Raw genomic sequence first — 25,127 nt, 5'->3', positions numbered from 1 at the left:
GGGGGGTTGGGGTTGGAGGGGTCCGGCCCTATAGGGGTGCGGGGGGGGGCTGGGGTTGGAGGAGTCCGGCCCTATAGGGGTGCGGGGGGGGGGTTGGGGTTGGGTAGGGGGGGGTCGATTTTGGGGTCCCCTGTTGGGGTGTGGGGCGACTTTGGGGTCTCCTGTTGGGGGGGGTCGATTTTGGGGTCCCCTGTTGGGGTGTGGGGCGTCTTTGGGGTCCCACAATGGGAATATTGGGGTCACTTTTGGGGGGGGAACTTTGGGGGTTCTTGGGGGGGGTGGGGAATGTATTAGGATCCTGGGGGGGGGGTGTGGGGCGACTTTGGGGTCTCCTGTTGGGGTGTGGGGCGACTTTGGGGTCTCCTGTTGGGGGGGGTCGATTTTGGGGTCCCCTGTTGGGGTGTGGGGTGACTTTGGGGTCCCACATTGGGAATATTGGGGTCACTTTTGGGGGGGGGAACTTTGGGGGTTCTTGGGGGGGTGGGGAATATATTAGGATCCTGTGGGGGGGGGGGGGCGACTTTGGGGTCCCCTGTTGGGGTGTGGGGCGACTTTGGGGTCTCCTGTTGGGGGGGGGGGGTCGATTTTGGGGTCCCCTGTTGGGGTGTGGGGCGACTTTGCGGTCCCACATTGGGAATATTGGGGTCACTTTTGGGGGGGGAACTTTGGGGTTCTTGGGGGGGTGGGGAATGTATTAGGATCCGGGGGGGGGGGTCGATTTTGGGGTCCCCTGTTGGGGTGTGGGGCTACTTTGGGGTCCCACATTGGGAATATTGGGGTCCCTTTTGGGGGGAACTTTGGGGGTTCTTGGGGGGGGTGGGGAATGTATTAGGATCCTGCGGAGGGGGGGGTCGATTTTGGGGTCCCCTGTTGGGGTGTGGAGCGACTTTGGGGTCCCACATTGGGAATATTGGGGTCACTTTTGGGGGGGGAACTTGGGGGGTCTTGGGTGGGGTGGGGAATGTATTAGGATCCTGCGGAGGGGGGGGGTTGACTTTGGGGTCCCCTGTTGGGGTGTGGGGCGACTTTGGGGTCCCCTTTTGGGGGGGGTCGATTTTGGGGTCCCCTGTTGGGTGTGGAGCGACTTTGGGGTCCCACATTGGGAATATTGGGGTCACTTTTGGGGGGGGAACTTTGGGGGGTCCTGGGGGGGGTGGGGAATGTATTAGGATCCTGCGGAGGGGGGGTTGACTTTGGGGTCCCCTGTTGGGGTGTGGGGCGACTTTGGGGTCTCCTGTTGGGGGGGGTCGATTTTGGGGTCCCCTGTTGGGGTGTGGGGCGACTTTGGGGTCCCACATTGGGAATATTGGGGTCCTTTTTTGGGGGGGAACTTTGGGGGTTCTTGGGGGGGGGTGGGGAATGTATTAGGATCCTGCGGAGGGGGAGGTCGATTTTGGGGTCCCCTGTTGGGGTGTGGGGCGACTTTGGGGTCCCCTTTTCGGGGGGGGTCGATTTTGGGGTCCCCTGTTGGGGTGTGGGGTGACTTTGGGGTCCCACATTGGGAATATTGGGGTCCCTTTTTTGGGGGGGAACTTTGGGGGTTCTGGGGGTGAGGAATGTATTAGGATCCTACGGGGTGGGGGGGGTGACTTTGGGGTCCCCTGTTGGGGTGTGGTGCGACTTTGGGTCCCCTTTCGGGGGGGGGGTCGATTTAGGGGTCCCACCCTGAGGAGGGGGGGGGTTCCCTGGGTGGGGGGTTGAGGTTTTGGGGTCCCTTTTTGGGGGTGTCAGCTTCGGGGGTTGAATTATTGGGGCCTCATTTTCAGCAGGGGGTTATAGGGTGGGGGAGGGGCAGAACTTTGGGGTGCCATGGGGGGGGGGGGGGGGAAGTTTTGGGGTGTCAGAGTTTGGGGTGTGGGGTTTTTTTTTGGGGGGGGTCTGACCCATTTCCCCCCCCCCCCCCCCCACTTTCCATCCCAGAAACGGATGTCGGTGACGGAGGGCGGGATCCGGTACCCCGAAACCACGGAGGGGGGGCGACCCAAACTTGGGGGGCTCATGGACCCCCGGCAGGGCGTCATCGAGCGCACCGGGCGCTGCCAGACCTGCGCCGGTAAGAGGGGGGGGGGGGGGCACCCCAAAATCACCCCCAAGATCACCCCAAAATCACCCCACAGCCCCACTGAGGGACCGAAGACTTTCCGGGACCCCTAAGTGCCCCGGACCCATAGAGAATCCCACGGGTGACCCCGAATCCCATGAGTGACCCCAAATCCCACAGGTGACCCCTCAGGTGACCTCAAATCCCACAGGTGACCCCAAATCCCACAAGGGACCCCACAGGTGACCCCACGGGTGACCCCAAATCCCACAGGTGACCCCACGGGTGACCCCAAATCCCACAGGTGACCCCTCAGGTGACCTCAAATCCCACAGGTGACCCCAAATCCCACAAGGGACCCCACAGGTAACCCCACGGGTGACCCCAAATCCCACAGGTGACCCACGGGTGACCCCAAATCCCACAGGTGACCCCACAGGTGACCCCAAATCCCACAGGTGACCCCACAAGTGACCCCAAATTCCTCAGGTGGCCCCACAAATGACCCCAAATCCCATGGGTGACCCCGAATCCCTCAGGTGACCCCGAATCCCACTGGTGACCCCTCAAGTGACCTCAAATCCCACAGGGGACCCCACAGATGACCCCAAGTCCCACAGGTGACCCCATGAGTGACCCCAAATCCCATGGGTGACCCCACAAGTGACCCCATTATCATTTCCCGTTTTGGGGTCCCCCTGAGGTTGGAGCTCCCATTTTCACGCCCTCTTCCGGAGCCCCATTCCCCATTACTTCTCCTGTTAATTTTGGGGGCGGGGGGACTCCTGTTTTGGGGTCCCCTTCCCTTCATCTCCCCTTTTGGGGTCCCCATTTTCATCTCCCCTTTTGGGGGTCCCCATTTTCATCTCCACTTTTGGGGTCCCCTTCCCTTCAGCTCCCGTTTTATGGTCCCCATTTTCAGCTCCCCTTTTGGGGTCCCTTTCCCTTCAGCTCCCGTTTTGGGGTCCCCATTTTCAGCTCCACTTTTGGGATCCCCTTCCCTTCCACTCCCCTTTTGGGGTCCCCATTTTCAGCTCCCCTTTTGGGGTCCCCATTTTCATCTCCACTTTTGGGGTCCCCCATTTTCAGCTCCCCTTTTGGGGTCCCCATTTTCAGCTCCCCTTTTGGGGTCCCCTTCCCTTCCACTCCCCTTTTGGGGTCCCCATTTTCATCTCCCCTTTTGGGGTCCCCTTCCCTTCCACTCCCCTTTTGGGGTCCCCTCCCTTCCACTCCCCTTTTGGGGTCCCCTCCCTTCCACTCCCCTTTTGGGGTCCCCATTTTCATCTCCCCTTTTGGGGTCCCCATTTTCATCTCCACTTTTGGGGTCCCCCTGAGGTTGGAGCTCCCATTTTCAGTCCCTCTTCCGGCGCCCCATTCCCCATTCCATCTCCCATGAACTTTGGGGGTGGGGGGGGGGGGTCCCGTTTTGGGGTCCCTATTTTCAGCTCCTGTTTTGGGGTCCCCTTCCCCTCAGGTTTTGTTTCGGGTCCAGTTTTGGGGTCCCCATTTTCAGCTCCCGTTTTGGGGTCCCCTTCCCTTCATCTCCACTTTTGGGGTCCCCATTTTCAGCTCCCCTTTTGGGGTCCCCTTCCCTTCATCTCCCCTTTTGGGGTCCCCATTTTCATCTCCCCTTTTGGGGTCCCCATTTTCAGCTCCACATTTGGGGTCCCCTTCCCCTCAGGTTTTGTTTTGGGTCCAGTTTTGGGGTCCCCTTCATCTCCCCTTTTGGGGTCCCCATTTCCATCTCCCCTTTTGGGGTCCCCCTGAGGTTGGAGCTCCCATTTTCAGTCCCTCTTCCGGCGCCCCCTTCCCCATTCCATCTCCCTTTAATATTCGGGGGGGGGGGGGGGGTCCCGTTTTGGGGTCCCCCCCGCCCCGTTTTTGGGGTGCTGACCCCGTGCCCCCCGCGTAGGGAACATGACGGAGTGCCCGGGTCACTTCGGCCACATCGAGTTGGCCAAACCCGTTTTCCACGTGGGATTTTTGGGGAAAACCATGAAAATTCTGCGCTGCGTTTGTTTCTTCTGCTCCAAACTGCTCGTCGACGTGGTGAGGGGGGGGGGCTTTTTGGGGGGGGGGGGTTTGGGGGGGGTTGGGGGGGTTTGGGGGTGGGGGGGATGGGAGAGGGTTGGGGGGGATGGGGGGAGGGGGGAATGGGGAATGGGGGGGATGGGGGGGGGGGAATGGGGGGATGGGGGGGATGGGGGGGGAATGGGGGGAGGGGGGATGGGGGGAGTTTGGGAGGAGGGGGGATGGGGGGGGAATGGGGGGAGGGGGGATGGGGGGAGGTTTGGGAGGAGGGGGGGATGGGGGGAGGGGGGAATAGGGGGGGGGATGGGGGGAGGGGGGGATGGGGGGGGAATGGGGGGAGGGGGGATGGGGGGAGGTTTGGGGGGAGGGGGGATGGGGGGAGGTTTGGGGGGAGGGGGGGATGGGGGGGAGGGGGGGATGGGGGGGGATGGGGGGAGGGGGGGATGGGGGGGGATGGGGGGAGGGGGGATAGGGGGAGGGATGGGGGGAGGGGGGGATGGGGGGGGATGGGGGGAGGTTTGGGGGGAGGTTTGGGGGGAGGGGGGGGAGGGGGGAGGGGGGGATGGGGGGGGATGGGGGGAGGGGGGATGGGGGGAGGGGTTGGGGGGGCTGGGGGAGGGGGGAATGGGGGGGGGGTTTGGGGGGGGGTTGGGGGGGTTGGGGGTTGGGGGGGTTTGGGGGCTGGGGGGGATGGGGAGAGGGTTGGGGGGGATGGGGGGAGGGGGGAATGGGGGGGGTTTTGGGGGGGGTTGGGGGTTGGGGGGGTTTGGGGGGTGGGGGGGGATGGGGAGAGGGTTGGGGGGGATGGGGGGAGGGGGGAATGGGGGGGGGTTTTGGGGGGGGTTGGGGTTGGGGGGGTTTGGGGGGTGGGGGGGATGGGGAGAGGGTTGGGGGGATGGGGGGAGGGGGGGAATGGGGGAGGGTTGGGGGGGATGGGGGGAGGGGGGAATGGGGGAGGGTTTTGGGGGGGGTGGGGGTGGGGGGTTTGGGGGGTGGGGGGAATGGGGAGAGGGTTGGGGGGGGTTGAGGGGTGGGGGGGATGGGGAGAGGGTTGGGGGGGGCTGGGGGGAGGGGGGAATGGGAGAGGGTTTTGGGGGGGAGGGGGGTTTGGGGGGGATAGGGGGAGGGTTTTGGGGGGGGATGGGGGTTTTGGGGGGGGGATGGGGGAGGGTTTTGGGGGGGGTTTGGGGGGTGGGGGGGGATGGGGGGAGGGTTTTGGGGGGGGGATGGGGGGTTTGGGGGGGTGGGGGGAGGGTTTTGGGGGGGGATGGTGGGTTTGGGGGGGATGGGGGGAGGGTTTTGGGGGGGGGATGGGGGGTTTGGGGGGGATGGGGGGTGGGTGTTGGGGGGGTGGTTGGGGGGTGGGGGGGGATAGGGGGAGGGTTCTGGGGGGGGGATGGGGGGGATGGGGGGAGGGTGTTGGGGGGATGGGAGGTTAAGAGGGGGTTGGGGGGGTGGGGGGTTAAGGGGGGGTTGGAGGGGGTGGGGGGTTAAGGGGGGTTTGGGGGGGTCGGGGGTTAAGGGGGGGGTGGTGGGATAAGGGGGGGGTTGGGGGAGGGTTTGGGGGTTTAGGGGGGGTAAGGGTTTTGGGGGGGGGATTGGAGGGTTGGGGGGGGTGTGGGGGTTGGGGGGGACGCCGGGGTTGGGGGGGGGTGGGATTTTATGGCATTCTATGGGGGCACTATGGGTCTCTATGGTATTCTATGGGGTCTCTATGGGGCACTGTAGGGTCTCTATAGCATTCTATGGGGTCTCTGTGGCATTCTATGGGGTCCTATGGGGCACTATGGGGTCTCTATGGCATTCTATGGGGTCTCTATGGGACGCTATGGGATCCCGTGGGGCACTATGGGATCCTGTGGTGCACTATGGGGTCTCTATGGGACGCTATGGGGTCCCGTGGTACACTATGGGGTCTCTATGGGGCGCTATGGGGTCCTATGGGCCACTATGGGGTCTCTATGGCATTCTATGGGGTCTCTATGGGACGCTATGGGATCCCGTGGGGCACTATGGGATCCTGTGGTGCACTATGGGGTCTCTATGGGACGCTATGGGGTCCCGTGGTACACTATGGGGTCTCTATGGGGCGCTATGGGGTCCTATGGGCCACTATGGGGTCTCTATGGCATTCTATGGGGTCTCTATGGGACGCTATGGGGTCTTTATGGGGCACTATAGGGTCTTTATGGCATTCTATGGGGACTCTATGGGGCATTCTATGGGGTCTCTATGGGGTGCTATGGGGTCTCTATAGCATTCTATGGGGATCTTATGGGACACTATTGGATCCGTGGTGCACTATGGGGTCTCTATGGCATTCTATGGGGTCTCTATGGGATTCTATCGGGTCTTTATGGGGCGCTATGGGGTTCTTATGGGGCACTATGGGGTCTCTATGGCATTCTATGGGGTCTCTATGGGACGCTATGGGGTCTTTATGGGGCGCTATGGGGTTCTTATGGGGCACTATAGGGTCTCTATGGCATTCTATGGGGTCTCTATGGCATTCTATGGTGTCCTATGGTATTCTATGGCATTCTATGGGGTCTCTATGGCATTCTATAGGGTCTTTATGGGGCGCTATGGGGTTCTTATGGGGCACTATGGGGTCTCTATGGCATTCTATGGGGTCTCTATGGCATTCTATGGCATTCTATGGGGTCTCTATGGCATTCTATGGGGTCTCTATGGCATTCTATGGGGTCTCTATGGGACGCTATGGGGTCTTTATGGGGCGCTATGGGGTTCTTATGGGGCACTATGGGGTCTCTATGGCATTCTATGGGGTCTCTATGGCATTCTATGGCATTCTATGGGGTCTCTATGGCATTCTATGGGGTCTCTATGGCATTCTATGGGGTCTCTATGGGACGCTATGGGGTCTTTATGGGGCGCTATAGGGTCTCTATGGCATTCTATGGGGTCTCTATGGCATTCTATGGGGTCTCTATGGTATTCTATGGTGTCCTATGGTATTCTATGGCATTCTATGGAGTCTCTATGGCATTCTATGGGGTCCTATGGGGCACTCTGGGGTCCTATGGGGCACTATGGGGCACTCTGCGATCCCGCGGGGCGCTCCGGGCTTCCTCCATCCCGATGTGGGGCGACGGAGTGACGCGGTTTTGGGGTGTGTCCCCCCCCCCCCCCCCCCCCCCCCGCCCCCAGAACAACCCGAAGATCAAAGACATCCTGGCCAAGTCCAAGGGGCAGCCCAAGAAGCGGCTCACGCACGTCTACGACCTCTGCAAGGGCAAGAACATCTGCGAGGGCGGCGAGGAGATGGACCACAAGTTCGGCGTCGAGCAGCACGACGGCGACGACGACGGCGCCCGGGAGAAGGTTCCAGAACCGGGGGGGGGGGTGATGGGGTGGGGGGGGTCATGGGGTTGGGGGGTGGGATGGGAGGGGGGGGGATGGGAGGGGGTGATTCATGAGGACGTGGAGTGAGGGGGGGTGTAGTTAGGGGGAGTGCCGCTAGGGGGCGCTAATGGGGTGTGTGGGGGGGGTGCAATTCATGACAAAACCACTAGGGGGCGCTAATGGGGTGGGGTGTAATTAGGGGGAGTGCCGCTAGGGGACGCTGATGGGGTGGGGTGTAATTAGGGGGAGTGCCACTAGGGGGCGCTAATGGGGTGGGGGTGGGGTGTAATTAGAGGGAGTGTCGCTAGGGGGCGCTGATGGGGTGGGGTGCAATTAGGGGGAGTGCCGCTAGGGGGCACTGATGGGGTGTGGGGGGGTGCAATTCATGGGAGTGCCACTAGGGGGTGCTGATGGGGTGGGGTGTAATTAGGGGGAGTGCCGCTAGGGGGCGCTGATGGGGTGTGGGGGGTGCAATTCATGACAAAACCACTAGGGGGCGCTAATGGGGTGGGGTGTAATTAGAGGGAGTGCCACTAGGGGGCGCTAATGGGGTGGGGGTGGGGTGTAATTAGGGGGAGTGCCGCTAGGGGGCGCTAATGGGGTGGGGTGTAATTAGAGGGAGTGCCACTAGGGGGTGCTGATGGGGTGGGGGTGGGGTGTAATTAGGGGGAGTGCCGCTAGGGGGCACTGATGGGGTGTGTGGGGGGGGTGCAATTCATGACAGGACCACTAGGGGGCGCTAATGGGGTGTGGGTGTAATTAGAGGGAGTGCCGCTAGGGGGCACTGATGGGGTGGGGTGTAATTAGGGGGAGTGCCGCTAGGGGGCGCTGATGGGGTGTGTGGGGGTGCAATTCATGACAAAACCACTAGGGGGCGCTGATGGGGTGCTAATGGGGAGCAATTAATGGAAGTGCCACTAGGGGGCGCTAATGGGGTACTAATGGGGTGCAATTAATGGGAGTGCCATTAGGGGGCACTAATGGGGTGCTAATGGGGGGCAATTAATGGGGGTGCCACTAGGGGGCGCTGATGGGCATTGCTGCTAATAAGGGGATTGCCACTAGGGGGCGCTAATGGGGTGGGGTGCAGTTCATGACTTTGCCACTAGGGGGCACTAATGGGGTGCTAATGGGGTGCAATTAATGGGAGTGCCGCTAGGGGGCGCTGATGGGCACTGCCGCTATAAACAAGGCTGCCGCTAGGGGGCGCTAATGGGGTGCTAATGGGGTGCAATTAATGGAAGCGCCACTAGGGGGCGCTATTGGGGTGGGGTGCAGTTCATGACTGTGCCACTAGGGGGCGCTGATGGGGTGCAATTCATGACAGGACCACTAGGGGGCGCTGATGGGCACCGCTGCTATAAACAAGGCAGCCCCTAGGGGGCAGTCACGAGTTAGCGACTCCTAATCCCCTCTCCCCTTCCCCTAATTAACCCCCCTCCCCTTAATTACCTCCCTCCGTCAGGGCCACGGCGGCTGCGGCCGTTACCAACCGCGCATCCGCCGCGTGGGGCTGGAGCTGTACGCCGAGTGGAAGCACGTGAACGAGGACTCCCAGGAGAAGAAGATCCTGCTGAGCCCCGAGCGCGTGCACGAGGTGCTCAAGCGCATCCCCGACGACGAGTGCGTGGTGCTGGGCATGGAGCCGCGCTTCGCCCGCCCCGAGTGGATGGTGTGCACCGTGCTGCCCGTGCCGCCCCTCGCCGTGCGGCCCGCCGTCGTCATGCAGGGCGCCGCCAGGAACCAGGTGGGTCCTCTTGGGGTCCTCTTGGGTCCTGTTGGGTCCTGTTGGGTCCTGTTGGGGTCCTCTTGGGTCCTCTTGGGTCCTGTTGGGTCCTGTTGGGTCCTGTTGGGGTTGTGGGTGCCGTCGTCATGCAGGGCGCCGCCAGGAACCAGGTGGGGTCCTCTTGGGGTCCTCTTGGGGTTGTGGAGGTGGTTTGGGGTCCTCTTGGGGTCCTCTTGGGGTCCTGTTGGGGTCCTGTTGGGGTCCTGTTGGGGTCCTCTTGGGTCCTCTTGGGTCCTGTTGGGGTTCTGTTGGGTCCTGTTGGGGTTGTGGAGGTGGTTTGGGGTCCTCTTGGGGTCCTGTTGGGTCCTGTTGGGGTTGTGGAGGTGTTTTGGGGTCCTGTTGGGGTCCTGTTGGGGTCCTGTTGGGTCCTGTTGGGTCCTGTTGGGGTTGTGGGTGCCGTCGTCATGCAGGGCGCCGCCAGGAACCAGGTGGGGTCCTGTTGGGTCCTGTTGGGGTTCTGGTGGTGGATTGGGGTCCTGTTGGGGTCCTGTTGGGTCCTGTTGGGTCCTGTTGGGTCCTGTTGGGTCCTGTTGGGGTTGTGGGTGCCGTCGTCATGCAGGGCGCCGCCAGGAACCAGGTGGGTTGGGGTCCTCTTGGGGTTGTGGAGGTGGATTGGGGTCCTGTTGGGTCCTGTTGGGTCCTGTTGGGTCCTGTTGGGGTCCTGTTGGGTCCTGTTGGGGTCCTGTTGGGGTCCTCTTGGGTCCTGTTGGGTCCTGTTGGGTCCTGTTGGGGTTGTGGGTGCCGTCGTCATGCAGGGCGCCGCCAGGAACCAGGTGGGGCCCTCTTGGGTCCTGTTGGGGTCCTGTTGGGGTCCTGTTGGGTCCTGTTGGGGTCCTGTTGGGTCCTGTTGGGGTCCTGTTGGGTCCTGTTGGGGTCCTGTTGGGTCCTGTTGGGGTTGTGGGTGCCGTCGTCATGCAGGGCGCCGCCAGGAACCAGGTGGGGTCCTCTTGGGGTTGTGGAGGGGGCTTGGGGTCCTGTTGGGGTCCTGTTGGGTCCTGTTGGGTCCTGTTGGGGTCCTGTTGGGTCCTGTTGGGTCCTGTTGGGGTCCTGTTGGGGTCCTGTTGGGTCCTGTTGGGTCCTGTTGGGGTCCTGTTGGGTCCTGTTGGATCCTGTTGGGGTTCTGGTGGTGGATTGGGGTCCTGTTGGGGTCCTGTTGGGGTCCTGTTGGGTCCTGTTGGGTCCTGTTGGGGTCCTGTTGGGTCCTGTTGGGGTTGTGGGTGCCGTCGTCATGCAGGGCGCCGCCAGGAACCAGGTGGGGTCCTCTTGGGTCCTGTGGGGTCCTCTTGGGGTCCTGTTGGGTCCTGTTGGGTCCTGTTGGGTCCTGTTGGGTCCTGTTGGGGTTGTGGGTGCCGTCGTCATGCAGGGCGCCGCCAGGAACCAGGTGGGGTCCTGTTGGGTCCTGTTGGGTCCTGTTGGGGTCCTGTTGGGTCCTGTTGGGGTCCTGTTGGGGTTGTGGAGGTGTTTTGGGGTCCTCTTGGGGTCCTCTTGGGGTCCTGTGGGGTCCTGTTGGGGTCCTGTTGGGGTCCTCTTGGGTCCTCTTGGGTCCTGTTGGGGTCCTGTTGGGTCCTGTTGGGTCCTGTTGGGTCCTGTTGGGGTTGTGGAGGTGGTTTGGGGTCCTGTTGGGGTCCTGTTGGGTCCTGTTGGGGTCCTGTTGGGTCCTGTTGGGTCCTGTTGGGTCCTGTTGGGTCCTGTTGGGTCCTGTTGGGGTTGTGGGTGCCGTCGTCATGCAGGGCACCGCCAGGAACCAGGTGGGGTCCTCTTGGGTCCTGTGGGGTCCTCTTGGGGTCCTGTTGGGTCCTGTTGGGTCCTGTTGGGTCCTGTTGGGTCCTGTTGGGGTTGTGGGTGCCGTCGTCATGCAGGGCGCCGCCAGGAACCAGGTGGGGCCCTCTTGGGTCCTGTTGGGGTTGTGGAGGTGTTTTGGGGTCCTCTTGGGGTCCTGTTGGGTCCTGTTGGGTCCTGTTGGGTCCTGTTGGGTCCTGTTGGGGTTGTGGGTGCCGTCGTCATGCAGAGTGCCACCAGGAACCAGGTGGGGTCCTGTTGGGGTTGTGGAGGTGTTTTGGGGTCCTGTTGGGGTCCTGTTGGGGTTGTGGAGGTGGTTTGGGGTCCTGTTGGGTCCTGTTGGGGTCCTGTTGGGGTTGTGGAGGGGTCCTGTTGGGTCCTGTTGGGTCCTGTTGGGGTTGTGGGTGCCGTCGTCATGCAGGGCGCCGCCAGGAACCAGGTGGGGCCCTCTTGGGTCCTGTTGGGGTTGTGGAGGTGTTTTGGGGTCCTCTTGGGGTCCTGTTGGGTCCTGTTGGGTCCTGTTGGGTCCTGTTGGGGTTGTGGGTGCCGTCGTCATGCAGAGTGCCACCAGGAACCAGGTGGGGTCCTGTTGGGGTTGTGGAGGTGTTTTGGGGTCCTGTTGGGGTCCTGTTGGGGTTGTGGAGGTGGTTTGGGGTCCTGTTGGGTCCTGTTGGGGTCCTGTTGGGGTTGTGGAGGGGTCCTGTTGGGTCCTGTTGGGTCCTGTTGGGGTTGTGGGTGCCGTCGTCATGCAGGGTGCCGCCAGGAACCAGGTGGGGTCCTGTTGGGGTCCTGTTGGGGTCCTGTTGGGTCCTGTTGGGTCCTGTTGGGTCCTGTTGGGGTTGTGGGTGCCGTCGTCATGCAGGGCGCCGCCAGGAACCAGGTGGGTCCTCTTGGGGTCCTCTTGGGGTCCTCTTGGGGTCCTGTTGGGTCCTGTTGGGTCCTGTTGGGTCCTGTTGGGTCCTGTTGGGTCCTGTTGGGTCCTGTTGGGGTCCTGTTGGGTCCTGTTGGGGTTGTGGGTGCCGTCGTCATGCAGGGCGCCGCCAGGAACCAGGTGGGTCCTGTTGGGGTTGTGGAGGTGGTTTGGGGTCCTGTTGGGGTCCTGTTGGGTCCTGTTGGGGTCCTGTTGGGGTTGTGGAGGTGTTTTGGGGTCCTCTTGGGGTCCTGTTGGGTCCTGTTGGGTCCTGTTGGGTCCTGTTGGGGTTGTGGAGGTGGTTTGGGGTCCTGTTGGGGTCCTGTTGGGTCCTGTTGGGTCCTCTTGGGTCCTGTTGGGGTTGTGGGTGCCGTCGTCATGCAGGGCGCCGCCAGGAACCAGGTGGGTCCTCTTGGGGTCCTCTTGGGGTCCTGTTGGGTCCTGTTGGGTCCTGTTGGGTCCTGTTGGGTCCTGTTGGGTCCTGTTGGGTCCTGTTGGGTCCTGTTGGGTCCTGTTGGGGTCCTGTTGGGTCCTGTTGGGGTTGTGGGTGCCGTCGTCATGCAGGGCGCCGCCAGGAACCAGGTGGGTCCTGTTGGGGTTGTGGAGGTGGTTTGGGGTCCTGTTGGGGTCCTGTTGGGTCCTGTTGGGGTCCTGTTGGGGTTGTGGAGGTGTTTTGGGGTCCTCTTGGGGTCCTGTTGGGTCCTGTTGGGTCCTGTTGGGTCCTGTTGGGGTTGTGGAGGTGGTTTGGGGTCCTGTTGGGGTCCTGTTGGGTCCTGTTGGGTCCTCTTGGGTCCTGTTGGGGTTGTGGGTGCCGTCGTCATGCAGGGCGCCGCCAGGAACCAGGTGGGGTCCTCTTGGGTCCTGTGGGGTCCTCTTGGGGTCCTGTTGGGTCCTGTTGGGTCCTGTTGGGTCCTGTTGGGGTTGTGGGTGCCGTCGTCATGCAGGGCGCCGCCAGGAACCAGGTGGGGCCCTCTTGGGTCCTGTTGGGGTCCTGTTGGGGTCCTGTTGGGGTCCTCTTGGGTCCTGTTGGGTCCTCTTGGGGTCCTGTTGGGTCCTGTTGGGTCCTGTTGGGTCCTGTTGGGGTTGTGGGTGCCGTCGTCATGCAGAGTGCCACCAGGAACCAGGTGGGGTCCTGTTGGGGTTGTGGAGGTGTTTTGGGGTCCTCTTGGGGTCCTGTTGGGGTCCTCTTGGGGTTGTGGAGGGGTCCTGTTGGGTCCTGTTGGGGTCCTGTTGGGTCCTGTTGGGTCCTGTTGGGGTTGTAAGTGCCGTCGTCATGCAGGGCGCCGCCAGGAACCAGGTGGGGTCCTGTTGGGTCCTGTTGGGTCCTGTTGGGGTCCTGTTGGGTCCTGTTGGGGTCCTGTTGGGGTTGTGGAGGTGTTTTGGGGTCCTCTTGGGGTCCTCTTGGGGTCCTGTGGGGTCCTGTTGGGGTCCTGTTGGGGTCCTCTTGGGTCCTCTTGGGTCCTGTTGGGGTCCTGTTGGGTCCTGTTGGGTCCTGTTGGGTCCTGTTGGGGTTGTGGAGGTGGTTTGGGGTCCTCTTGGGGTCCTGTTGGGTCCTGTTGGGGTCCTGTTGGGTCCTGTTGGGTCCTGTTGGGTCCTGTTGGGTCCTGTTGGGGTCCTGTTGGGTCCTGTTGGGTCCTGTTGGGGTTGTGGGTGCCGTCGTCATGCAGGGCGCCGCCAGGAACCAGGTGGGGTCCTCTTGGGTCCTGTGGGGTCCTCTTGGGGTCCTGTTGGGTCCTGTTGGGTCCTGTTGGGTCCTGTTGGGTCCTGTTGGGGTTGTGGGTGCCGTCGTCATGCAGGGCGCCGCCAGGAACCAGGTGGGGCCCTCTTGGGTCCTGTTGGGGTTGTGGAGGTGTTTTGGGGTCCTCTTGGGGTCCTGTTGGGTCCTGTTGGGTCCTGTTGGGTCCTGTTGGGTCCTGTTGGGTCCTGTTGGGGTTGTGGGTGCCGTCGTCATGCAGAGTGCCACCAGGAACCAGGTGGGGTCCTGTTGGGGTTGTGGAGGTGTTTTGGGGTCCTGTTGGGGTCCTGTTGGGGTTGTGGAGGTGGTTTGGGGTCCTGTTGGGTCCTGTTGGGGTCCTGTTGGGGTTGTGGAGGGGTCCTGTTGGGTCCTGTTGGGTCCTGTTGGGGTTGTGGGTGCCGTCGTCATGCAGGGTGCCGCCAGGAACCAGGTGGGGTCCTGTTGGGGTCCTGTTGGGGTCCTGTTGGGTCCTGTTGGGTCCTGTTGGGTCCTGTTGGGGTTGTGGGTGCCGTCGTCATGCAGGGCGCCGCCAGGAACCAGGTGGGTCCTCTTGGGGTCCTCTTGGGGTCCTCTTGGGGTCCTGTTGGGTCCTGTTGGGTCCTGTTGGGTCCTGTTGGGTCCTGTTGGGTCCTGTTGGGTCCTGTTGGGGTTGTGGGTGCCGTCGTCATGCAGGGCGCCGCCAGGAACCAGGTGGGTCCTGTTGGGGTTGTGGAGGTGGTTTGGGGTCCTGTTGGGGTCCTGTTGGGTCCTGTTGGGGTCCTGTTGGGGTTGTGGAGGTGTTTTGGGGTCCTCTTGGGGTCCTGTTGGGTCCTGTTGGGTCCTGTTGGGTCCTGTTGGGGTTGTGGAGGTGGTTTGGGGTCCTGTTGGGGTCCTGTTGGGTCCTGTTGGGTCCTCTTGGGTCCTGTTGGGGTTTTGGGTGCCGTCGTCATGCAGGGCGCCGCCAGGAACCAGGTGGGTCCTCTTGGGGTCCTCTTGGGGTCCTGTTGGGTCCTGTTGGGTCCTGTTGGGTCCTGTTGGGTCCTGTTGGGTCCTGTTGGGGTCCTGTTGGGTCCTGTTGGGGTTGTGGGTGCCGTCGTCATGCAGGGCGCCGCCAGGAACCAGGTGGGTCCTGTTGGGGTTGTGGAGGTGGTTTGGGGTCCTGTTGGGGTCCTGTTGGGTCCTGTTGGGGTCCTGTTGGGGTTGTGGAGGTGTTTTGGGGTCCTCTTGGGGTCCTGTTGGGTCCTGTTGGGTCCTGTTGGGTCCTGTTGGGGTTGTGGAGGTGGTTTGGGGTCCTGTTGGGGTCCTGTTGGGTCCTGTTGGGTCCTCTTGGGTCCTGTTGGGGTTGTGGGTGCCGTCGTCATGCAGGGCGCCGCCAGGAACCAGGTGGGGTCCTCTTGGGTCCTGTGGGGTCCTCTTGGGGTCCTGTTGGGTCCTGTTGGGTCCTGTTGGGTCCTGTTGGGGTTGTGGGTGCCGTCGTCATGCAGGGCGCCGCCAGGAACCAGGTGGGGCCCTCTTGGGTCCTGTTGGGGTCCTGTTGGGGTCCTGTTGGGTCCTGTTGGGTCCTCTTGGGGTCCTGTTGGGTCCTGTTGGGTCCTGTTGGGTCCTGTTGGGGTTGTGGGTGCCGTCGTCATGCAGAGTGCCACCAGGAACCAGGTGGGGTCCTGTTGGGGTTGTGGAGGTGTTTTGGGGTCCTCTTGGGGTCCTGTTGGGGTCCTCTTGGGGTTGTGGAGGGGTCCTGTTGGGTCCTGTTGGGGTCCTGTTGGGGTCCTGTTGGGTCCTGTTGGGTCCTGTTGGGGTTGTGGGTGCCGTCGTCATGCAGGGCGCCGCCAGGAACCAGGTGGGGTCCTGTTGGGTCCTGTTGGGTCCTGTTGGGGTCCTGTTGGGTCCTGTTGGGGTCCTGTTGGGGTTGTGGAGGTGTTTTGTGGTCCTCTTGGGGTCCTCTTGGGGTCCTGTGGGGTCCTGTTGGGGTCCTGTTGGGGTCCTCTTGGGTCCTCTTGGGTCCTGTTGGGGTCCTGTTGGGTCCTGTTGGGTCCTGTTGGGTCCTGTTGGGGTTGTGGAGGTGGTTTGGGGTCCTGTTGGGGTCCTGTTGGGTCCTGTTGGGGTCCTGTTGGGTCCTGTTGGGTCCTGTTGGGTCCTGTTGGGGTCCTGTTGGGTCCTGTTGGGTCCTGTTGGGGTTGTGGGTGCCGTCGTCATGCAGGGCGCCGCCAGGAACCAGGTGGGGCCCTCTTGGGTCCTGTTGGGGTTGTGGAGGTGTTTTGGGGTCCTCTTGGGGTCCTGTTGGGTCCTGTTGGGTCCTGTTGGGTCCTGTTGGGTCCTGTTGGGTCCTGTTGGGGTTGTGGGTGCCGTCGTCATGCAGAGTGCCACCAGGAACCAGGTGGGGTCCTGTTGGGGTTGTGGAGGTGTTTTGGGGTCCTGTTGGGGTCCTGTTGGGGTTGTGGAGGTGGTTTGGGGTCCTGTTGGGTCCTGTTGGGGTCCTGTTGGGGTTGTGGAGGGGTCCTGTTGGGTCCTGTTGGGTCCTGTTGGGGTTGTGGGTGCCGTCGTCATGCAGGGTGCCGCCAGGAACCAGGTGGGGTCCTGTTGGGGTCCTGTTGGGGTCCTGTTGGGTCCTGTTGGGTCCTGTTGGGTCCTGTTGGGGTTGTGGGTGCCGTCGTCATGCAGGGCGCCGCCAGGAACCAGGTGGGTCCTCTTGGGGTCCTCTTGGGGTCCTGTTGGGTCCTGTTGGGTCCTGTTGGGTCCTGTTGGGTCCTGTTGGGTCCTGTTGGGTCCTGTTGGGTCCTGTTGGGGTCCTGTTGGGTCCTGTTGGGGTTGTGGGTGCCGTCGTCATGCAGGGCGCCGCCAGGAACCAGGTGGGTCCTGTTTGGGTTGTGGAGGTGGTTTGGGGTCCTGTTGGGGTCCTGTTGGGTCCTGTTGGGGTCCTGTTGGGGTTGTGGAGGTGTTTTGGGGTCCTCTTGGGGTCCTGTTGGGTCCTGTTGGGTCCTGTTGGGGTTGTGGAGGTGGTTTGGGGTCCTGTTGGGGTCCTGTTGGGTCCTGTTGGGTCCTCTTGGGTCCTGTTGGGGTTGTGGGTGCCGTCGTCATGCAGGGCGCCGCCAGGAACCAGGTGGGGTCCTCTTGGGTCCTGTGGGGTCCTCTTGGGGTCCTGTTGGGTCCTGTTGGGTCCTGTTGGGTCCTGTTGGGGTTGTGGGTGCCGTCGTCATGCAGGGCGCCGCCAGGAACCAGGTGGGGCCCTCTTGGGTCCTGTTGGGGTTGTGGAGGTGTTTTGGGGTCCTCTTGGGGTCCTGTTGGGTCCTGTTGGGTCCTGTTGGGTCCTTTTGGGGTTGTGGGTGCCGTCGTCATGCAGAGTGCCACCAGGAACCAGGTGGGGTCCTGTTGGGGTTGTGGAGGTGTTTTGGGGTCCTGTTGGGGTCCTGTTGGGGTTGTGGAGGTGGTTTGGGGTCCTGTTGGGTCCTGTTGGGGTCCTGTTGGGGTTGTGGAGGGGTCCTGTTGGGTCCTGTTGGGTCCTGTTGGGGTTGTGGGTGCCGTCGTCATGCAGGGTGCCGCCAGGAACCAGGTGGGTCCTGTTGGGTCCTGTTGGGTCCTGTTGGGTCCTGTTGGGGTCCTGTTGGGTCCTGTTGGGGTTGTGGGTGCCGTCGTCATGCAGGGCGCCGCCAGGAACCAGGTGGGTCCTCTTGGGGTCCTCTTGGGGTCCTGTTGGGTCCTGTTGGGTCCTGTTGGGTCCTGTTGGGTCCTGTTGGGGTCCTGTTGGGTCCTGTTGGGGTTGTGGGTGCCGTCGTCATGCAGGGCGCCGCCAGGAACCAGGTGGGTCCTGTTGGGGTTGTGGAGGTGGTTTGGGGTCCTGTTGGGGTCCTGTTGGGTCCTGTTGGGGTCCTGTTGGGGTTGTGGAGGTGTTTTGGGGTCCTCTTGGGGTCCTGTTGGGTCCTGTTGGGTCCTGTTGGGTCCTGTTGGGGTTGTGGAGGTGGTTTGGGGTCCTGTTGGGGTCCTGTTGGGTCCTGTTTGGTCCTCTTGGGTCCTGTTGGGGTTGTGGGTGCCGTCGTCATGCAGGGCGCCGCCAGGAACCAGGTGGGGTCCTCTTGGGTCCTGTGGGGTCCTCTTGGGGTCCTGTTGGGTCCTGTTGGGTCCTGTTGGGTCCTGTTGGGGTTGTGGGTGCCGTCGTCATGCAGGGCGCCGCCAGGAACCAGGTGGGGCCCTCTTGGGTCCTGTTGGGGTTGTGGAGGTGTTTTGGGGTCCTCTTGGGGTCCTGTTGGGTCCTGTTGGGTCCTGTTGGGTCCTGTTGGGGTTGTGGGTGCCGTCGTCATGCAGAGTGCCACCAGGAACCAGGTGGGGTCCTGTTGGGGTTGTGGAGGTGTTTTGGGGTCCTGTTGGGGTCCTGTTGGGGTTGTGGAGGTGGTTTGGGGTCCTGTTGGGTCCTGTTGGGGTCCTGTTGGGGTTGTGGAGGGGTCCTGTTGGGTCCTGTTGGGTCCTGTTGGGGTTGTGGGTGCCGTCGTCATGCAGGGTGCCGCCAGGAACCAGGTGGGGTCCTGTTGGGGTCCTGTTGGGGTCCTGTTGGGTCCTGTTGGGTCCTGTTGGGTCCTGTTGGGGTTGTGGGTGCCGTCGTCATGCAGGGCGCCGCCAGGAACCAGGTGGGTCCTCTTGGGGTCCTCTTGGGGTCCTGTTGGGTCCTGTTGGGTCCTGTTGGGTCCTGTTGGGTCCTGTTGGGTCCTGTTGGGTCCTGTTGGGTCCTGTTGGGTCCTGTTGGGGTCCTGTTGGGTCCTGTTGGGGTTGTGGGTGCCGTCGTCATGCAGGGCGCCGCCAGGAACCAGGTGGGTCCTGTTGGGGTTGTGGAGGTGGTTTGGGGTCCTGTTGGGGTCCTGTTGGGTCCTGTTGGGGTCCTGTTGGGGTTGTGGAGGTGTTTTGGGGTCCTCTTGGGGTCCTGTTGGGTCCTGTTGGGTCCTGTTGGGTCCTGTTGGGGTTGTGGAGGTGGTTTGGGGTCCTGTTGGGGTCCTGTTGGGTCCTGTTGGGTCCTCTTGGGTCCTGTTGGGGTTGTGGGTGCCGTCGTCATGCAGGGCGCCGCCAGGAACCAGGTGGGGTCCTCTTGGGTCCTGTGGGGTCCTCTTGGGGTCCTGTTGGGTCCTGTTGGGTCCTGTTGGGTCCTGTTGGGGTTGTGGGTGCCGTCGTCATGCAGGGCGCCGCCAGGAACCAGGTGGGGTCCTCTTGGGTCCTGTTGGGTCCTGTTGGGTCCTGTTGGGTCCTGTTGGGTCCTGTTGGGTCCTGTTGGGGTTGTGGGTGCCGTCGTCATGCAGAGTGCCACCAGGAACCAGGTGGGGTCCTGTTGGGGTTGTGGAGGTGTTTTGGGGTCCTGTTGGGGTCCTGTTGGGGTTGTGGAGGTGGTTTGGGGTCCTGTTGGGTCCTGTTGGGGTCCTGTTGGGGTTGTGGAGGGGTCCTGTTGGGTCCTGTTGGGTCCTGTTGGGGTTGTGGGTGCCGTCGTCATGCAGGGTGCCGCCAGGAACCAGGTGGGGTCCTGTTGGGGTCCTGTTGGGGTCCTGTTGGGTCCTGTTGGGTCCTGTTGGGTCCTGTTGGGGTTGTGGGTGCCGTCGTCATGCAGGGCGCCGCCAGGAACCAGGTGGGTCCTCTTGGGGTCCTCTTGGGGTCCTGTTGGGTCCTGTTGGGTCCTGTTGGGTCCTGTTGGGTCCTGTTGGGTCCTGTTGGGTCCTGTTGGGGTCCTGTTGGGTCCTGTTGGGGTTGTGGGTGCCGTCGTCATGCAGGGCGCCGCCAGGAACCAGGTGGGTCCTGTTGGGGTTGTGGAGGTGGTTTGGGGTCCTGTTGGGGTCCTGTTGGGTCCTGTTGGGGTCCTGTTGGGGTTGTGGAGGTGTTTTGGGGTCCTCTTGGGGTCCTGTTGGGTCCTGTTGGGTCCTGTTGGGTCCTGTTGGGTCCTGTTGGGTCCTGTTGGGGTTGTGGAGGTGGTTTGGGGTCCTGTTGGGGTCCTGTTGGGTCCTGTTGGGTCCTGTTGGGGTTGTGGGTGCCGTCGTCATGCAGGGCGCCGCCAGGAACCAGGTGGGGTCCTCTTGGGTCCTGTGGGGTCCTCTTGGGGTCCTGTTGGGTCCTGTTGGGTCCTGTTGGGTCCTGTTGGGGTTGTGGGTGCCGTCGTCATGCAGGGCGCCGCCAGGAACCAGGTGGGGCCCTCTTGGGTCCTGTTGGGGTCCTGTTGGGGTCCTGTTGGGTCCTGTTGGGTCCTCTTGGGGTCCTGTTGGGGTCCTCTTGGGTTGTGGAGGGGTCCTGTTGGGTCCTGTTGGGGTCCTGTTGGGTCCTGTTGGGTCCTGTTGGGGTTGTGGGTGCCGTCGTCATGCAGGGCGCCGCCAGGAACCAGGTCGGGTCCTGTTGGGTCCTGTTGGGTCCTGTTGGGTCCTGTTGGGTCCTGTTGGGGTTGTGGGTGCCGTCGTCATGCAGGGCGCCGCCAGGAACCAGGTGGGGTCCTCTTGGCTCCTGTTGGGGTCCTCTTGGGGTCCTGTTGGGTCCTGTTGGGGTTGTGGAGGTGTTTTGGGGTCCTCTTGGGGTCCTCTTGGGTCCTGTTGGGGTCCTGTTGGGGTCCTGTTGGGGTCCTGTTGGGGTCCTGTTGGGGTCCTGTTGGGGTCCTGTTGGGTCCTGTTGGGGTTGTGGGTGCCGTCGTCATGGCAGGGCGCCGCCAGGAACCAGGTCGGGTCCTCTTGGGTCCTGTTGGGTCCTGTTGGGGTTGTGGAGGTGGTTTGGGGTCCTCCTGGGGTCCTGTAGGGTCCTGTTGGGTCCTGTTGGGTCCTGTTGGGTCCTGTTATGTCCTGTTGGGGTTGTGGGTGCCGTCGTCATGCAGGGCGCCGCCAGGAACCAGGTCGGGTCCTGTTGGGTCCTGTTGGGGTTCTGGTGGTGGATTGGGGTCCTGTTGGGTCCTGTTGGGGTCCTGTTGGGGTCCTGTTGGGTCCTGTTGGGTCCTGTTGGGTCCTGTTGGGGTTGTGGAGGGGGCTTGGGTCCTCTTGGGGTCCTGTTGGGTCCTGTTGGGTCCTGTTGGGGTTGTGGGTGCCGTCGTCATGCAGGGCGCCGCCAGGAACCAGGTCGGGTCCTGTTGGGGTTCTGGTGGTGGATTGGGGTCCTGTTGGGTCCTGTTGGGGTCCTGTTGGGTCCTGTTGGGTCCTCTTGGGTCCTGTTGGGGTCCTGTTGGGGTCCTCTTGGGTCCTGTTGGGTCCTGTTGGGGTCCTGTTGGGTCCTCTTGGGTCCTTTTGGGGCTGGGAAGGTGTTTTGGGGTCCTGTTGGGGTCCTGTTGGGGTCCTGTTGGGTCCTGTTGGGTCCTGTTGGGTCCTGTTGGGTCCTGTTGGGGTTGTGGGTGCCGTCGTCATGCAGGGCGCCACCAGGAACCAGGTGGGGTCCTCTTGGGGTTGTGGAGGTGTTTTGGGGTCCTCTTGGGGTCCTGTTGGGGTCCTCTTGGGGTTGTGGAGGGGTCCTGTTGGGTCCTGTTGGGGTCCTGTTGGGTCCTGTTGGGTCCTGTTGGGGTTGTGGGTGCCGTCGTCATGCAGGGCGCCGCCAGGAACCAGGTCGGGTCCTGTTGGGTCCTGTTGGGTCCTGTTGGGTCCTGTTGGGTCCTGTTGGGTCCTGTTGGGGTTGTGGGTGCCGTCGTCATGCAGGGCGCTGCCAGGAACCAGGTGGGGTCCTCTTGGGTCCTGTTGGGGTCCTCTTGGGGTCCTGTTGGGTCCTGTTGGGGTTGTGGAGGTGTTTTGGGGTCCTCTTGGGGTCCTCTTGGGGTCCTCTTGGGTCCTGTTGGGGTCCTGTTGGGGTCCTGTTGGGGTCCTGTTGGGGTCCTGTTGGGTCCTGTTGGGGTTGTGGAGGTGTTTTGGGGTCCTCTTGGGGTCCTCTTGGGTCCTCTTGGGTCCTGTTGGGGTCCTGTTGGGGTCCTGTTGGGGTCCTGTTGGGTCCTGTTGGGGTTGTGGAGGTGTTTTGGGGTCCTGTTGGGTCCTGTTGGGTCCTGTTGGGGTTGTGGAGGTGGTTTGGGGTTCTGTTGGGGTTGTGGAGGGGTTGTGGAGGGGTCCTGTTGGGTCCTGTTGGGGTTGTGGGTGCCGTCGTCATGCAGGGCGCCGCCAGGAACCAGGTCGGGTCCTCTTGGGTCCTGTTGGGTCCTGTTGGGGTTGTGGAGGTGGTTGGGGTCCTCCTGGGGTCCTGTTGGGTCCTGTTGGGTCCTGTTGGGTCCTGTTGGGTCCTGTTGGGTCCTGTTGGGTCCTGTTGGGGTTGTGGGTGCCGTCGTCATGCAGGGCGCCGCCAGGAACCAGGTCGGGTCCTGTTGGGTCCTGTTGGGGTTCTGGTGGTGGATTGGGGTCCTGTTGGGGTCCTGTTGGGTCCTGTTGGGTCCTGTTGGGTCCTGTTGGGGTTGTGGAGGGGGCTTGGGGTCCTCTTGGGGTCCTGTTGGGTCCTGTTGGGTCCTGTTGGGGTTGTGGGTGCCGTTGTCATGCAGGGCGCCGCCAGGAACCAGGTCGGGTCCTGTTGGGGTTCTGGTGGTGGATTGGGTCCTGTTGGGTCCTCTTGGGTCCTCTTGGGTCCTGTTGGGGTCCTGTTGGGGTCCTCTTGGGTCCATTTGGGGTCCTGTTGGGTCCTCTTGGGTCCTTTTGGGGCTGGAAGGTGTTTTGGGGTCCTGTTGGGGTCCTGTTGGGTCCTCTTGGGTCCTTTTGGGGCTGGGAAGGTGTTTTGGGGTCCTGTTGGGGTCCTGTTGGGTCCTGTTGGGTCCTGTTGGGTCCTGTTGGGGTTGTGGGTGCCGTCGTCATGCAGGGCGCCGCCAGGAACCAGGTGGGGTCCTCTTGGGGTTGTGGAGGTGTTTTGGGGTCCTCTTGGGGTCCTCTTGGGTCCTGTTGGGGTTCTAGTGGTGGATTGGGGTCCTGTTGGGTCCTGTTGGGGTTGTGGAGGTGTTTTGGGGTCCTGTTGGGGTCCTGTTGGGGTTGTGGAGGTGGTTTGGGGTCCTCCTGGGGTCCTGTTGGGGTCCTGTTGGGTCCTGTTGGGTCCTGTTGGGGTTGTGGAGGTGGTTTGGGGTCCTCCTGGGGTCCTGTTGGGTCCTGTTGGGTCCTGTTGGGTTGTGGAGGTGGTTTGGGGTCCTCCTGGGGTCCTGTTGGGGTCCTGTTGGGTCCTGTTGGGTCCTGTTGGGGTTGTGGAGGTGGTTTGGAGTCCTCTTGGGGTTCTCTTGGGGTCCTCTTGGGTCCTGTTGGGTCCTGTTGGGGTCCTCTTGGGTCCTGTTGGGTCCTGTTGGGGTCCTCTTGGGTCCTCTTGGGTCCTCTTGGGTCCTGTTGGGTCCTGTTGGGTCCTGTTGGGTCCTGTTGGGTCCTGTTGGGGTTGTGGGTGCCGTCATCATGCAGGGCGCCGCCAGGAACCAGGTGGGGTCCTCTTGGGTCCTGTTGGGGTCCTGTTGGGGTCCTGTTGGGTCCTGTTGGGGTCCTGTTGGGTTGTGGAGGTGGTTTGGGGTCATTTTTGGGGTCCTGTTGGGTCATTTTTGGGGTCCCTTTTAGCATCCCTCTTGGGGTCCCTTTTGGGTCAGTACTGCTCCCTCTTGGGGTCCCTTTCAGGGTCATTTTTGGGGTTCCTTTCAGGGTCCCTTTTGGGGTCTGTGCTGCTCCCTTTTGGGGTCCCTTTTGGGGTCTATTTTGGGGTCAGTGCTGCTCCCTTTTAGGTTCCCTCTTGGGGTCCCTTTTGGGGTCCCTTTGGGGTCAGTGCTGGTCCCTTTTGGGGTCCCTTTCAGGGTCATTTTTGGGGTCTCTTTTGGGGTCAGTGCTGCTCCCTTTTGGGTCATTTTTGGGGTCATTTTTGGGGGTCCCTCTTGGGGTCAGTGCTGCTCCCTTTTAGAGTCCCTTTTGGGGTCCCTTTTTTGGGTCCTTTTGGGGTCCCTTTGTGGTCCTTTTGGGGTCCCTTTTGGGGTCCCTTTGGGGTCAGTGCTGCTCCCTTTTGGGGTCCTGTTGGGGTCCCTTTTGGGGTCTCTTTTGGGTCATTTTTGGGGTCTCTTTTGGGGTCCTTTTGGGGTCAGTGCTGCTCCCTCTTGGGGGCCATTTTTGGGGTCCCTTTTGGGGTCCCTTTTGGGGTCCTTTTGGGGTCAGTGCTGCTCCCTTTTGGGGTCCTTTTGGGGTCCCTTTGGGGTCAGTGCTGCTCCCTTTTGGGGTCCTCTTGGGTCATTTTTGGGGTCCCTTTTGGGGTCCCTTTGGGGTCAGTGCTGCTCCCTTTTGGGGTCCCTCTTGGGGTCATTTTTGGGGTCCCTTTTGGAGTCCTTTGGGGTCAGTGCTGCTCCCTTTTAGGGTCCCTTTTAGGGTCCTTTTGGGTCTTTGGGGTCCCTTTGTGGTCCTTTTGGGGTCCCTTTGGGGTCAGTGCTGCTCCCTTTTGGGGTCCCTTTTGGGGTCCTTTTGGGGTCCCTTTTGGGGTCTCTTTTGGGTCATTTTTGGGGTCCCTTTTGGGGTCCTTTTGGAGTCAGTGCTGCTCCCTCTTGGGGCCATTTTTGGGGTCCCTTTTGGGGTCCTTTTGGGGTCATTTTTGGGCTCCCTTTTGGGGTCCCTTTTGGGGTCCCTTTGGGGTCAGTGCTGCTCTTTTTTGGGGTCCCTTTTGGGGTCCCTCTTGGGGTCCCTTTTGGGGTCCCTTTGTGGTCCTTTTGTGGTCCTTTTGGGGTCCCTTTCGGTCTCCCATTCGCGCTCACCATTGCCCCTTTCGGGCTCCAATTTGGGGGTGCCATCATCCCCCCACCCCCCCCCCGCCCCATTTTTTGGGTCGCTCTGTCCTCCAACCCCCCCCCGCCCCCCATCTCTCTGCCCCACAGGACGACCTGACCCACAAGTTGGCGGACATCGTGAAGATCAACAACCAACTGCGGCGCAACGAGCAGAACGGGGCGGCCGCGCACGTCATCGCCGAGGACGTCAAACTGCTGCAGTTCCACGTGGCCACCATGGTGGACAACGAGCTGCCCGGCCTGCCCAGGGTCAGCGGGGGTCCTGGGGGGGTCCTGGGGGGAATTATGGGGGTCCTGGGGGGATCTGAGGGGGTCCTGGGGGGATTTAAGGGGGATCTGGGGGGATCTGAGGGGGTCCTGGGGAGATTTAAAGGGGTCCTGGTATGGGGATGGGGGTCCTGGGGGGATCTAAGAGGGTCCTGGGGGGATCTGAGGGGGTCCTGGGGGGATTTAAGGGGGATCTGGGGGGATTTAAGGGGGATCTGGGGGGCATTGAGGGGGGCCTGGGGGGATCTGGGGGGAATTATGGGGGTCCTGGAGGGATCTGAGGGGGTCCTGGGGGGATTTAAGGGGGTCCTGGGGGATTTAAGGGGGTCCTGGTATAGGGATGGGGGTCCTGGGGGGATCTAGGGGGGTCCTGGGGGGATTTAAGGGGGATCTGGGGGGATCTGAGGGGGTCCTGGGGAGATTTAAAGGGGTCCTGGTATGGGGATGGGGGTCCTGGGGGGATCTAAGAGGGTCCTGGGGGGATCTAAGAGGGTCCTGGGGGATCTGAGGGGGTCCTGGGGGGATTTAAGGGGGATCTGGGGGGATTTA

At 62.4% G+C, this 25,127-nt stretch overlaps 2 protein-coding genes across 2 annotated transcripts; both read left to right on the top strand.

Moving 5' to 3' along the window:
• Nucleotides 1–1,925: 1,925 nt before the first annotated feature.
• LOC136050452 (DNA-directed RNA polymerase II subunit RPB1-like) lies at nt 1,926–24,692 on the top strand (the record flags this gene model as incomplete). Its single annotated transcript, XM_065739354.1, has 5 exons — nt 1,926–2,053; nt 3,954–4,090; nt 7,244–7,417; nt 8,904–9,185; nt 24,399–24,692. Coding segments are annotated over exons 1-5 (1,014 nt in total), but the record flags the coding sequence as incomplete, so codon positions are not given.
• LOC136050451 (uncharacterized) lies at nt 6,336–7,193 on the top strand. The gene has a single exon (XM_065739353.1). The coding sequence runs from the start codon at nt 6,336–6,338 to the stop codon at nt 7,191–7,193; it is 858 nt and encodes a 285-aa protein (XP_065595425.1).
• Nucleotides 24,693–25,127: the final 435 nt, after the last annotated feature.

The sequence above is a fragment of the Cyrtonyx montezumae genome, unplaced genomic scaffold, assembly GCF_038088225.1.
Source record: "Cyrtonyx montezumae isolate F1298 unplaced genomic scaffold, pur_monq_1.0 scaffold_238, whole genome shotgun sequence".
NCBI classification, from domain to species: Eukaryota; Metazoa; Chordata; class Aves; order Galliformes; family Odontophoridae; genus Cyrtonyx; species Cyrtonyx montezumae.
The sequence above is the reverse complement of the archived record's forward strand: the minus strand, read 5'-3'. Positions and strand labels throughout refer to the sequence as shown.

What these genes read in the sequence shown, in the direction of transcription:
- LOC136050451 (XM_065739353.1), top strand. Translation starts at nt 6,336, where the DNA reads ATGGGGATCTTATGGGACACTATTGGATCCGTGGTGCACTATGGGGTC.